The following is a 13,984-nucleotide window of genomic DNA, read 5'->3' as shown; positions in this document are numbered from 1 at the left end:
TGTGCCATGTGTGTGCAGTATGTACAATGTGTGCACAATGTGTGTACAGGTGTGTGCAGTGCCTAGAGTATGTGTACAAGTGTGTAGAGTTGTGTACAGTGTGTGTGCGGTGTGTGTACAGGTGTGTATAGATGCATACAGGTACATACAGTGTGTGTACAGGTGTGTACAGGTGCGCACAGTTCAGAAGAGGACATCAGATCCCCTGGAGCTGTAGTCACAGTGTTGTGAACTGTTTAATATGGGTCCTGGGAGGTGAGCTTGGGTCCTCTGAAGAGCAGTACAAGTGTGTAAGCACTGAGCAGTCCAACCCTGCGGCTTAACCGTGTCTGCAGTTCAGAGCCACTGGTGCGGAGTTTTGAGAGTGTTGCTGTGATGAGCAAGATGTCAGTTTCTCCTTGGGGCTTGTAAAGCCAGCAGAGTCAGGCCTCTGGTAGCAGTCTCTGATCTCCACTGTGTCTTTGGCTTTGCAGTCCCTGTGGTGAAACCCACCGTGTTACCTGGAACCAAAGCCCTTTCTACTGTTTCTGCACAAGCAGCTGCTGCACAGAAGAACAAGCTCAAGGAGCCAGGGGGAGGCTCCTTTCGGTAAGGACTGAGGCCCTGTGTACTTCAGGGAGAGCATGGGAGGGCGTGCTGTCCACTTGATTTCACTGTTAGGTCTTCCCTACTGGTTCGTGGCACTGGTAGCCTCAGGACTGTTGTGTCTGCTTGGTTCTGACTGCATGTCTCTGTCAGTGTGTGTTTCCAGCATGAGTGCAGCAGTGGAGGCTTCATGCCCTCCGCAGGAATGGAGAACAGGTCAGCTGACTGGTTCCTTGCCACCTGCCTGCTGCCACCGAGTTGGAACCACCTTAAGGAGCTGTGATTTCCTCATGCAACATAACCTCTGCTCCCTCCTCTCCAGGGATGACGATGACATCAACGATGTTGCATCAATGGCTGGGGTGAACCTGTCTGAAGAAAGTGCAAGAATATTGGCCACAAACTCTGAGTTGGTGGGGACACTGACTCGGTCCTGTAAAGACGACACCTTCCTCCTCCCCGCACCTTTGCAGAGGAGGATACTGGAAATAGGTATGTTTGCTCCTGATGATGCCACTGGGATGCTCAATGTCCAGATCTGTGTCTGATGTGCTCCGTGACCCTGACGAGACTCAGCACAGCCCTTCTGCAGTAGCTCCACTGGGTGCGGGGGCTGTAGGTGAGCGTGCCCTCTGTCTTGGTTTGGGCTCACCCCATGATAGCTGCTCTGGTGGTTGGCAGGTAGTGGAAGGGTGGGCAGTGACTGCTTAGGTTGCCCTTGATTGTACAAAGCAGTAAGTAGTGGATGAGCAAAGCCAGTGTGGTAAGTACCATAAAGTGCTCTTTTTCTGCATGGCCTGCAGGTAAAAAGCACGGCATCACGGAACTCCATCCAGATGTAGTGAGTTATGTGTCTCATGCCACACAGCAAAGGCTGCAGAATCTTGTAGAAAAAATATCTGAAACAGCTCAGCAGAAAAACTTCTCTTATAAGGTAATGGGGCTATTTTCCTGGGGAGAATGTCCATGCTCTCAGGTCCTGACCTAGGGCTGTGTGGTAGCCTTGGAGTCCTGGTTGTTCCTGTGCTCATCCTCTCAGCCACAGGCACACGTATTCACTGCAGGGCTCTCAGGTGCTCTGCAGGGATCCTGCTTTGGAAGATGAGCCTCTCAGCTAGGACAATTGTGGAGTCTTCTACTCTTATTCCATCCACCTGCTGCTGTCCCTTCTTGAGGCATGAGCTAAACCTGCAGGCTCTCAGCCAGCTGTGGCCCTATGTTTATAAAGTGAATTTTGAGGCAAAATATGTCTTGAGCAGTTGCACAGATGTCATTGGAGTCACTGCTTGTGCCTTCAGGGCAGTTTATGGCCAATTGTCAACTTTAAGAACAAGCTGGGTGTGGTGGCACATGCCTTTAATCCCAGTTCTTGAGAGACAGAGGCAGGTGGATCTCTGTGAGTTTGAGGCCAGCCTGGGCTACAGAGCGAGTTCCAGGACAGCCAAGGCTACACAGAGAAACACTTGTGTCGGGAAACTAAAACAAACAAAACATAAACAGAAATAATACTTCTACATAGAAGGACTTAAATGTTCCTTAAAAATTATCAAAGTTTATCAACTGGAAACCTGTCAGACTCCTGGTAACTTGATGAGACTTCCCCCTCCTTGTGAGAGCATGGCCTGGAGCAGTGAGCTGTGCACAGCCACCACCATGGGAGCTGTGTGTAGAGGGTCCAGCTGTACAGAGCATGTTCATGATTATCGGGGTTCCAAATTCATGGTGAGCAGTGTTTTTGCTATTTTTTTTTTTGTTGTAGGATGATGACAGATATGAGCAAGCAAGTGATGTTCGGGCTCAGCTCAAATTTTTTGAACAGCTTGATCAGATTGAAAAGCAGAGGAAAGATGAGCAGGAGAGAGAGATCTTGATGCGGGCAGCAAAGGCAAGTTAAACCCTCCTCCCAGGTCTGGGGCTCAGGCTTGCAGCACATTGGGTTCCCGGCTGGTGTGGAGGAGTGGATGTTGTGACTGGATAGGTTGAGGGAAGCCTGGCTCCCTTGGTATGTGTGCTTCAGTGCTGGAGACTGCACTCGAGGGTGGGGATTTGATTTGACAGATGTGGACTTCCTTTTCCTTCCCTCTCTCCCTCCTTCCCTCCCTTCCTCCCTCCTTTCCTCTCTCCCTCATATATAGCCCTGGCTGACCTGGAACTCACAATGTAGACCAGGCTAGCCTCAAACTCATGAGATCCTCTTGCCTCTGCCTCCTGAGTGCTGGGATTAAAGGCGCCCACCACCATGCCGGATGGTGTGGACTTTCTTAAGATATTTCTAATACTTTACCTCCCCAATGTTGTAGACTGTGGTGTGGGATCACATTGCTCTTCAGTCTAGAGCATTCCGAGCTGAGTGTGGGAACCTCATTCCTCCATTATTAGAGTCACCTAGAGATACGAATTGCAGTGTTAAGCTTTTGTGCAGTGGCAGGGGTGACAGCTGAATGGTGCCTCTCTAGCCCTGAGCCCAGGGTCTCAGGAAGCCCTGTCCTAGCTCTCTTCTCAGACCATACTGAGTCAGAGGCCTATGACAGACTGGTAGCCATGTGCCTAAGAGTCTGTGTCGTCATATCTGGATGGTAGTGATGTGAATCCAGATTAATAAAAACCACCAGAAAAGCAAAACAGCCAGCCACTGGCTCTCACCTCTACTTTAGTCTGAAATGGTGGTCCTGCCTCCAGGAATCTGAGAATGAGACTGTGAACTATCTCCTCCTGGTTTATAATCCTCTCTAATGCTGGGATTAAAGGTGTGTGTCCCCATTGCCTGGTATGTAAGGCTGATGACCAGCAGGACTGTTTTACTCTCTGATCCTCAGGCAAACTTTATTAATTAAAATACAAACGAAATGCCACTACAATGATGACTGTTTTTCATGGTGTGTAACTTAAATTTTCATCTTTTGGATATAAACATTTATAAAATTATCAGGAACTCTGACTAGATGCTATTGTTGGGTGACTATGGTAGTATGGCTTCAGTGTTGCTTATGGAAGGCATGACTCTTCCTTTCCTCTCTCTCACAGTCTCGATCCAGACAGGAAGACCCAGAGCAGTTAAGGTTGAAGCAGAAAGCAAAAGAGGTGAGCTTCTCAGCTACTGATTCTTCAGTGCCTGTGCAGCAAGAAAGAGAGTAGTTAAGGGCGTTGTTGCTCCTTAGAGCTCTCAGGTGACTGGTGCCATCACAGGCTTTTCCTGTGCAGTTGGCACTGGCTGGAGATTTCATGGTGACTTCTCTAGAAGTGAGGGTTAGGCCCCTTCAACTTGTTCTTCTCATTTTCTGAGCATTTCCAGGTAAGCTTCTGTTTTTAAAAAGTCTTAATATTTTTGGTTACAGACATGTTCTTAGTTTGAAAAACCTAAACTTTAAAGAAGTTGTGACTTAGGAAACTTGAGAAAGTTCTTGATAACCGTTGCTGATCTGTAGTAAGAACTCTGAAGCAACAATAGTTCTTGTTTCCTTCCTAACATGAAGATGCAGCAACAGGAGCTGGCACAGATGCGACAGCGAGATGCCAACCTCACTGCATTAGCAGCGATCGGGCCCCGGAAGAAGAGGAAAGTGGACTGTGCCGGGTCTGGATCGGGAGCAGAGGTACAGCAGGAGGAACATGGGGCTGAGGGCTGAGGGCCTGGGAGGGTGCTTTAGAGTCCCCTCCTCAGTAGCCAGCAGAGCTCCTGGTCTTTGTTTTGCATTGTGGAAAGCTGACATTCAAGTCACCTTATTTGTGCATGTCACATGAGCTAAAACATGCGTTCACATGTTGTCTCTGACATGTTGTCTCTGATGAGGTTCAGACCAACTTCTGAAAAGCATGGGGCAGAACTCAGACCAGTGTGAGGTGACCTGCAGTTCATGTGACTTACAGAAGGTGTCACCTGTTTTCCTGAGCCCAAAGGTGGAGTGTCTTAGCTTTCACCCTAATTTTCCATTAAACTATTGTCATTTGAATTTAGGAAGAGTAGTAGCCTCCCTCTGTATCTATTCTTGGTTGTCCTCACTGCTGTCGTTTCTCCTATGAAGGATCCAGGGTCTGCTTCACTAGTCCTGGGAGATTGGAGGCTGGCTGGGCTGGTGTGCTCTTCTGGCCCACCTGTCTGCTGGTGTTTACTTCATGCTCACCTGTGAGCCAGTCACTGGCTGCAAAGCTCTAGGTGCTAGTGGTGTTGTGTCAGTTTACCTGAAGACTGCTGTGACTCTGGACCTTTCTCTACGAGGTTTTCTTTGTTAGTTTAAGTCTGGGCGTTCAGCACATTCCATTTGTTGAGCTGCTCAGATCCACATGTGGATCTCCGCTTTAAGAGTGCATTTGGCACACCTGGGCCGTTGTTTCTTTGATGCATCTCTGCTCCTGTTACACACGCACTACACTCTGGTATGGCCTTTGTTCCTTTACACACGCACTACACTCTGGTATGGCCTTTGTTCCTTTACACATGCACTACACTCTGGTATGGCCTTTGTTCCTTTACACATGCACTACACTCTGGTATGGCCTTTGTTCCTTTACACATGTACTACACTCTGGTATGGCCTTTGTTCCTTTACACACGCACTACACTCTGGTATGGCCTTTGTTCCTTTTCCTCTTGCCCTTCAGATTGGGTCATGTTCCTTGACCTGATGGGGATTCTGCCAGCCCGTGTTGGTTGTTAATTTCCAGTGATGTTCTCATTTACCAATGTAACTTAGTTTAGCGCATATAGCAGTTCTCGACCTGTGTGCTGCAACCCCAAAAGGCCATCAGAAAACAGGCATCCACATTACAGTTCATGTTATGAAGCAGCAGGGAAAGGACTTGATGGTGGGGTGGTCACCACAGCATGAGGAACTGTATTAAAGAGTTGTTGTATTAGAAAGGTTGAGACCCATTGATGTGTTGGTTCTTTGAAAGTTCCTATCTCGTTGTGTGGCAGATGTGGAAGTCTGGATGGTGGCTGCATCCCTCCTAAGTCTTTGAACGTGCGTATTGAAGCTTCCCTCCCAGCCTCAGTTTCTCCTCACTGCTCTCTCTCAGTGTGGACCACTTCCCTGTTTCACTGCATGTCAAGACTGTTGCCTGAGTGCTGGGCATCCTGGTTCAGATATGAGGAGGCTCCGTGGTTTTCCCTGAAGAGTGTGGGCTGGATTCTTGTTTCAGCAGCCACTCAGTTAAGGTTCTGTGGAGAGGTGGGGCAATTCTTCCAAACTAACACTAACACCACAGCACAGCACAAAACAATACCTCTGTGTGTGGCTTTTCACTATTTTAAGATGAGTCTTAATGGACTCTGTCCTTAATCCTGAAGAGGGACTGAACCCTCGTGGTGCCACTTGACCTGAGGCGTGATTAATAAAAACCCAGAGACACATATTGGGATTCAACCTGAAACCTCCAAGTCCATTCTCAGTGACACACTTCAAACAAGGCCACACCCCCAATAGTGTCTCTCTCTATGGGCCTATGGGGCCCATTTTCATGCAAACCACCACACGTACATTTTTAATTTTTTCTTTTATCTTTATTATTATTGTGGTGGTCTCACTGTGTAGCTCTGGCTGTCCTGTTAATCACCACGTAGACCGGGCTGGTCTCAAACTCACACAGATTACCTGCCTCTGTCTCCTGAGTGCTGGGATTAAAGACGTGTGCCACTGTTCCTGATTTCTTTACAGTTTTTGGATTTAGCCACTTGGTTCTGGTCCAGGCTTACCTGAGTTCATGATCCTTCACCACCCACGTGTTGGGAGAGCCGGGGTTCATGCTCACACTTGTCTTCTTTGTGAAGGTTGTTGATGCTAAGGCAGGTTTATGTTTGTGTTCTTGTGGTTGTTTTTGTCCTTAAACAGTTTAAATGTTCCTAGTCCCATAGCTGTTTCTTTGATGCAATGGTATCTTCTCTTCACACTTTCTGCCTCCCTTTCTCCCTTGTCCTGTGAGATTGGCCTCCTGGTAGCTGTTCCCTACTCAGCTAGAGGCTAACTAAACCTCTGTCTTGGCATAGTTTTTCTGTGTGTCATGAAGCCAGCCTCTCCAACTCAGCTGTGCTTCTTGTTGCTGCTGACAGGTGCCATGGTGCTCTTGCTCTGGGGCCCTCACTGTGCTGCAAGCCTTGATCTTTCTGCTTATATAGTGCCAGCACTTTCTTTGACTGCTTTTCTGACCCTTGCCACTCTTTTTTCCTTCTCTTTTCTGATTTTCTTTCTCCTTTTCCTGGACTTGCTTAGCATTCTTTATTGTGTTCATGTTGGTCTCTCCTTCCTGAGGTGATTATTGTCTCTCCTCTCTGTGAGATGGGTGCTTCTGATTTCTGAGCCTCTGGGGTCTGTTACTCATTGCTCAGAGGCACGGTGCTGCCCTTGATCTCCTCAGCTTGATGAGAAGCTGGTCTGTGACTGTGCTGTATGTCCCACATACGGCCCCTGGTGTTACGTTACTCGTGGGGTGATGGCACCCTCTCCTGGCAGTATTGGGAACTCTGTCTAGCCTGTGCCATGTCAGTGTCTGCTGACTCTGAGAACCTTTTTGCAGACCCTGAACTTTCCCTGTTTCTTCCCCTTCCCTTCATGTGTGGAAGGTTCTGTTTTGCCATCTGAGGACCTATAAAGCCTTACAAGGGATCCTTCCTCACTGCCTGAGTTTGGACTACCTGGACACATGTCCTAGGTTCCTTCCTGTTCTCCAGTCTCCTGCGTGTCTCTGCCTGTCAGGAGCAACCTTATTGGAGTGTGGTCATGCCCTGGGGTGGGATCCTCTCTTCTAATACCCCTGACTCTGTGTGGGGGCAATTTCTCTGAGGGCTTCATTAGAGCTTTGTGCTGGGGTGGGTGAAGGGGGTGGTCCTGGCGCTGAGCCTCTTAGAAGTGATGTCATTTCTTAGGGAATTTTGGGGTGTTTATTACTGTTCTTCAGAAGTTTTGCAGGTGAGTAGGGCTCGTCTGGTACCGGGTAGGCTGCTCTCTTACGTGCTGCTCTGATGTCCTACCATTGTCTAGCTCATCAGGAGACAGTTATCTTATGGCTTTAGGGTCTTCCGAGGAACCCTCATACTGTTTGGGGTACAGAACTCCAGTCTGTTGCTGGAGTGGGACTGCTTGATGAAAAATCAGATTGCAGTATGGTAGCCCTGCAGCCTTGGGGAGACCAGCACTTTCCTTGGGACACAGAACTACTTTTTGCTGCACAGACCCTAACCCTATAGCAGTCCGGCCATAATAGAGCAAGTTAGATAGCTGAGATTACACCCATTTAGTCCTTTCAATAGCCTTGGGTAGGCTAGGTGGGTAGTCACAGCAGTATGGGAGGGTTTCCCTGGCATAGCTGCCCATGCACATGCCCGTCTTGTCTGTCTCCATGTCCACTCTTGAAACACATCAGAGTTCTTTGAACCGGAGTTAACTATGTTAAGGTTTCAGCTTTTCTGTGGCGCTGGAACATGCCTTGTTTCTGTCGGTCCCTGTACAGGGCTCTGAACAGAAGCTTCCAGCCCCGAGGCCAGGAATATATCCACTCCCTCTCTGTACTTCAGCTAAGCCTCCCCAGGGGCCTCTGCAACTCCAGGCCGGATGACCTGTGTGTACTCCCATAGCCCTTGAGGGTTTTGGATATGCTTGGGTGCCACACTGTCTTCTCACTCAGGTCAGCTGGTCTTAGTCCTGAGGCTGAGGGTTTGACTCCTCTTTGCTGTGGTCAGCCCTGTACTTGCTCAGAAATGGCTATAGCATCCAGTGTTCTGTGCCTCTGATTTTATAACCCAAATCCCACAGTATTGCTAATAAAGAAGGCCCCTAGAACACAAGGCCCCTAGAATTTGTATTGTATTGTCATCTGATTGCTGACCCCTCAGGTTGATTGGGTCCAGCAGTAACAGATGTACCGCCAGGCTGGAGGCCCAGGTTGGTTGTGACTACATGAAGCTGTCTGAGCCTCATCACTGTCAACATTGGCTCGTCAGAAAGTTTGGGGCACCGATTTGATCCTGTTTGTCTCAATTTCTGACTTTTAGCACTTCTTAACTATTGTACCTGATATGAGTGCTTCCCCCTCATCCCAGCCTTGGTGTTGGCTGTTGCTCCTGAAACAGAGGCATGAAATACAGCTTGGACACTGGCCACTGACACATCCTGCTGCCCAGGCAGGGTCTCTGTGGGCCTGGGCACCACACCGTCATCGCCTGAGTTTCTCTCTTGGGTCTATAGTCAGGGCGATTTGGATCAGGTATAGCAAGTACAACGAGAGTGGAACTCACATCCGGAAATGAGACATTTTGGATTTCAACTTGCAACCGGATTTTAGGACCTGTGGACTCTACCTATCTCAGCAGCCCCTCTTGCTACTCCTGTTACAGATACTTCTTCTTACTGGCTTTCTTCCCAGAAACTGGCCTGTAGCTCTGTCCAGATCACCAAGACCCCCTTTGAAGGAAATTTATGGGCCTGCTTGCCCTACTGCAACCTGAGGTGGCTTTGGGGAGATGGATTGTTTTCCTCATTCTTACCAACTGCTCATGTTTGCTCTGGCCTGTAAGAGGCTCCACTAATCTCATGACGAAACACTGCTTGGGGGCTGTTACTGGCACCAAAATCCAAGGAGATTGTCCACCCAAAAGGATATGGATACCAGGATGATGGTGGCGGCTGGGACCAAAGATGGACAGTGGTGGCTTCCCAGTTCCTGAGGAAAACTCCAGTATCTTCAGTTGACTGACATGTGGATGAAGACCAGGTCATACAGGCATGCTTTCACCTAGCCTGCCTGCTTCCTGTGACTGCCTCTGCGGCCACGTGGGTGGAATGTGATACTTGAGTTTCTTTAGCTTCGCAGTGGAGGCGCAGTGAGGCTGCCACTGCAGCACGTATTCTTGGATGTGCAGGAGCAGTTCAGCCAGAAAGACGCCCGCCTGGTTCTCTGCTGTGAAGAAGAGAAAAGCTGCCCACTGGGATCTTATGGTTTGAGCCCAGCAGGGGTCAGACGGAGGCAGTGATAGAACAAACTGCTGGACACCACTGCCTAGTGGCTGAAAGTCAGCCCTAGTGCACCCACATGTTTGAGCAGGAAGGAACTGGGGTCGGCTCACTGGATAGTTGGTGGCCCAAGGGCTAGGTGTCTGCAAAGGGACCCCTTCCCTGGCTGTGGATCACCAACGTGACCGCTGAGCAGTTGGCCTCTCCAGCTGACCACCAGCCCGCCCAGCCCAAGCATCCAGGCCTAGTGCCTCTGTCAGCCAAGCAGGGATGGCACAGTCCCAGGTGTGGCATCAAGTGTGAGCTTTGGTCCCCTCACCTGAGCCTCTGGGCATTGCTATGGTGATACGGAAACTGGGGTCTGTGTTTCTCAGAGCCTCTGGGAGGGAGCCCCTGCTCCTGCCTTTCCTCCCTCCAGGATTCACTCTGGGGGCGTTGGAGGGTGGCATCCTGAGTATGTGGTAGAACGGGGAATGGGGGCCTCTACCCTAGTTAGGGCTTTCCTAGCAGCTCAGCTCCAGCCCTAGGACCGCGGAAGGGGCTGTGCTGTGCCTGTTTTCTTCAGAACAGGGACCTGAGATATTTAGGGGATTCTTGAGTCTCACCCTCCCTCCTAACTGTTCTACAGCCACTAATGCATCTGTCTTCTTCTTTCTTGTCACCAGGGCTCAGGCCCAGGCGCAGCGGTCCCAGGCAGCTCCGGTGTGGGAACCCCCAGACAATTCACACGGCAAAGAATCACGCGGGTCAACCTCAGGGACCTCATATTTTGTTTAGAAAACGAGCGTGAGACAAGCCATTCACTGTTGCTCTACAAAGCATTCCTTAAGTAACAGGATGAGCCAGCCGGTGTTTCTGATGGGATGCCTGCGGACTTTTTTATATATTTGCAGATTACGCCTTTTTGTAACAAGCAAACGGGATATTGTTTAAAAACAGCCACCCTTTACAGTGGAGCAGTTTTATACTCCTGTTTCTAAGTCAGCTCTTCAGCGCGGCAGAACCATGTCTGCAGCAGAGAGAATACAGGCCTGTGGATGCTCTTACAGGACAGCTGACCCAAGCTCATCCTCGACTGAGTGGCCTTCTTGCCAAACAAGCCATATTTAAAGACTGATGGAAGCGCTTAGCAAATAATTAGCAGTTGCTCATCCTGTGTGCGTCTTGGTTCAGTTCACTCTGACTCACCCACTGGGTGTACGTCTGCAGCCGGTGACCTCATTTCACTCACGTTACTGTTGTAGCAGTCAGTTGGCGAAGCAAACTGATTTTTAGACTGTTTATCACCCACACTCACCCACCCTGTCCCTTACCTCCCTTCTACGCGAAATTCCCCAGGTCACAGCCTCCAAGCAGGGTCGCATTTCTGCTAGTGGAGGCTGGGGTGCAGCACCTGTACAAATACATTTTATTTGCTGCAGTTTTGAAGCTGTAAAGTGGAAGGAAGCGAGAACCTTTTCAGCATAAATACATTTTACTTGCACTGTGTTTTTAGCTCAGAGTGAAAACTTAGATGAAATAAAATCAGAATTGAGAAGAATCAACAACAGACTGTTTCTCAGTGTGGATCAAGTGTTGGAAATGGTTGGTGTATTTTGTCGGTAATTGTACATAATTTTTGGCACATAACATAAAATGGCTATGTAAACTATAATTATTTTGCTAAGAGACTGTATGCAAGCTGTGGCCAACCTTACAGGCGTCCAGAGCAAAGCCCTTCTTTGTACCTATTTTTTTATTACAAATATACTAATTGGTTCTTTATATTTTCAGAGGTTATTGTATTAAATTGTCTATTGATAGTACTTTTATGACTGTAAATACTTTGGCTTTCTCCGTGTGGATTCTCATGTTAGACTTTAATTCGCACGTGTGAGCGGAACGCTGATCAGTATTTTTTACCAACACCTGAGAACTGTTACACCTTTCATTTTATCTTTTAGGAAAACCCGTCTTTCCATTTTTTCATGTAAATTTTGCACAGTTACTTGTTCATATGTAAATATTTTACTTTCAAAAATGAAGTTTTTAATTGCTATTGTTTTATATAGGATTGAAAGAAAATTAACTCCTTTATTAAAAACAAATTTATCTGTATTTGTTGTGCCTGTTTTTCCAGTTTTTGAGTCTCTGATAATGCTTTCAAGACTGCTCTCTGGTCCGACCGAATCTGGGGCTTAACTGTGAGGGCAGGCCCAGGGGGCTGAAGGTAGGGCCAGTCCTCCGTTCTGTCCACCCAGAAGATACAGAGGAGCTGTGCTATTTGCATTTTAAGCCTTATCCTGTAGACCATCTGGGGTGGGGGTCGGGTGTATAGGATAGATGGATACCCTAGTAAGCCTGGCTGTAGGTGACCAGATGGTCTCACCTGGTATAAACGGGAGAGGGATGGAGTTTCTGTCACTCTGGTGTAGTTGGTGGTCACAGTGAGCCATGCCTCCTAGCCCCCTAGTCAGTGTAACTGGAGCCTCTACTCCTGGCAGGTGGGTAGGCTTACCTGAAGACTTCGCCTTCATTGACATCACTGATGTCCTGATCTCCTACAGCTGTCATAATGAAGGCCACAGACCAGGGGCCATGCACAAAAATATTCTCAGGTCCTGACTGGATGGCTGGAGGCCTGAGGCCCAGGTGGTAAGGGTTTGCCTTCCAGGTTTTCTGTGGTGGTCCTGGGCATGCAGGAGCAACACCTTCTCTCTGCCTTCCCCTTTGAACACTCCTGGCATGGGTCTGTGGAGCTTTCTGTCAGAACGCCAGTCTCGTTAGGTCAAGGGTCCCCAAGCAACATCATGCTAGCTTGATGACCATATCAAAGACTCCATCTCCAAATCCAGATGCCCCATAACCTTTGGGAGGGACACCGTTCAACACACAGCACCTCCAGTGTTGAACGCTGAGAGACAGTGAATTTGTGGGGTAAGATTCCTGTGGCCTCTCTGCTCTTGTTTCTCACCTTCCTGGCCTGCGATTGACTACGGAAAGGGTGCTGACTCCCTGTGAGTGTGGTTGACTAGGCTTTCACTCCCTTGCTTTTCCTGCTGTGTCCAGTCCTCCAGAGCAGCCGCAGCGAAGACTTAGGTCTGTACCCAGGTGAGATGGTCCTGCAGTGGTGGTGTTGGCACTAGAAAACTCTAGAGCTGGGTTCCTGAGGCCACTTGACACTTAGCCAGCAGCAGGGCAGGAGTTGTCTCGGGTCCCATTTAGCTGTTTGCACATCAGGGAGAGAAAGCAATGCGATTCGTGTCTCCTGTTGACTTAGGGCCACAGAGAACCTCTGTCCTCACTACCCCCGCTCTTTCAGGGCTCTGGCTGGTCCCATCAGGCATGAGACCAGATTTGGAGAAGGTGAAGTAAGGATTGAGGACAGGGACAATGGAGGCACCTCTTGGATGGCCGCCTGGTTGAGGCTGTGTGAGCTCAGTGCCACATTCAAGACCTACAGCCAAGTGTAATTCTGCACACGGAGGTGGGGGGAATGGACACGTGAGAAAACTTGGGAGCATGCTGTTGACAGTAGCGCCCAGACCGTACATCGAGGATGCATTTAACGAAGGCTGTGTGAGACGCTTGTTTCAATACCTCTGACAGAAGTAATGAAGGAGAAAGGGTTCAAAGGTCCAGCCTGTTGTGGCAGGAGCTAAGGCGGCAGAGCAGTCAGGAAGCAGAGTGGAAGCCTGCTACTGATCCACTCCCCTTCTCCACTACACAGGCCAGGATGGACTGCGGATCCACCCATGGAACCTGTGGAATGGATGCCACCCACTACGGTGTCTTTGAAATCAAGAGTACCACTTGTAGGTGTGCACAGAGGCCTGTCTCCCAGGTGATCCCAAAACTTGTCAGGCCAGATTTGAGACAACCTAGCCAAACCCTTAGGTCAGTGGTTTTCAATATGTGGATTGCGACCCTCCCCCTATGGGGGATTGCATATTGGATATTTATGATTCATAACAGCAGCAAAATTACAGTTCATGAGGTAGCAATGAAATGGTTTAATGGCCAGGGGTCCTCATAACATGAGGAGCTGTAGTAAAGGGTTGCAGCGTTCAGAAAAAGGCCTGAGTCAGATTTTACAGGTTATTTTCCCTGACCCTACCTCTAGGCCAACAAGTCCTGTGTCTTGGAGCTGGGACAGGGATCCTGTGGCTGCATCCCAGGAGGCTGCTTGTAGGAGTGTGCTCCCATTGTCTTTTCCAGCTAGAGCAGTTGCCGAGCCATAAATGTCATTAGCTGCTCGGCACTCTCAAAATAGACACGTGGCTAATTGTTCCTGCCCTTCCCAGTTGCACCATAATTAACTGCATGAGTGATTTTTGTTGTTGTTGTTGTTACGCATGTCATCATGAATACCAACTTCTCCAAGCACCTTTTCCTGAGTCGGAGGAAAGTGCTTGGTGTCCAGGTCTGAGCCCACTGCCCTGGAATGAGCCATTTTTAAAGGAAGGGTACATCTTCAG

General features: G+C 48.9%; 1 protein-coding gene across 3 annotated transcripts in view; it reads left to right on the top strand.

Moving 5' to 3' along the window:
• The window catches only part of Taf4 (TATA-box binding protein associated factor 4), a 63,646-nt gene extending 52,022 nt beyond the window's left edge, over positions 1-11,624 (top strand). For all 3 annotated transcript variants that reach the window (XM_075963287.1, XM_075963286.1, XM_075963285.1), the window contains 7 exons: positions 474-588; positions 908-1,077; positions 1,389-1,519; positions 2,345-2,470; positions 3,610-3,666; positions 4,059-4,178; positions 10,193-11,624. In XM_075963287.1, the coding sequence (XP_075819402.1) occupies positions 474-588; positions 908-1,077; positions 1,389-1,519; positions 2,345-2,470; positions 3,610-3,666; positions 4,059-4,178; positions 10,193-10,360 (887 nt within the window). In that variant the 3' untranslated portion in view covers positions 10,361-11,624. The remainder of the gene's footprint in view (positions 1-473; positions 589-907; positions 1,078-1,388; positions 1,520-2,344; positions 2,471-3,609; positions 3,667-4,058; positions 4,179-10,192) is intronic.
• The last annotated feature ends 2,360 nt before the right edge of the window (positions 11,625-13,984 follow it).

Source organism: Microtus pennsylvanicus, chromosome 2, assembly GCF_037038515.1.
Source record: "Microtus pennsylvanicus isolate mMicPen1 chromosome 2, mMicPen1.hap1, whole genome shotgun sequence".
NCBI classification, from domain to species: Eukaryota; Metazoa; Chordata; class Mammalia; order Rodentia; family Cricetidae; genus Microtus; species Microtus pennsylvanicus.
Note: the sequence above shows the minus strand (reverse complement) of the source record. Positions and strands in the feature narration are given on the sequence as shown.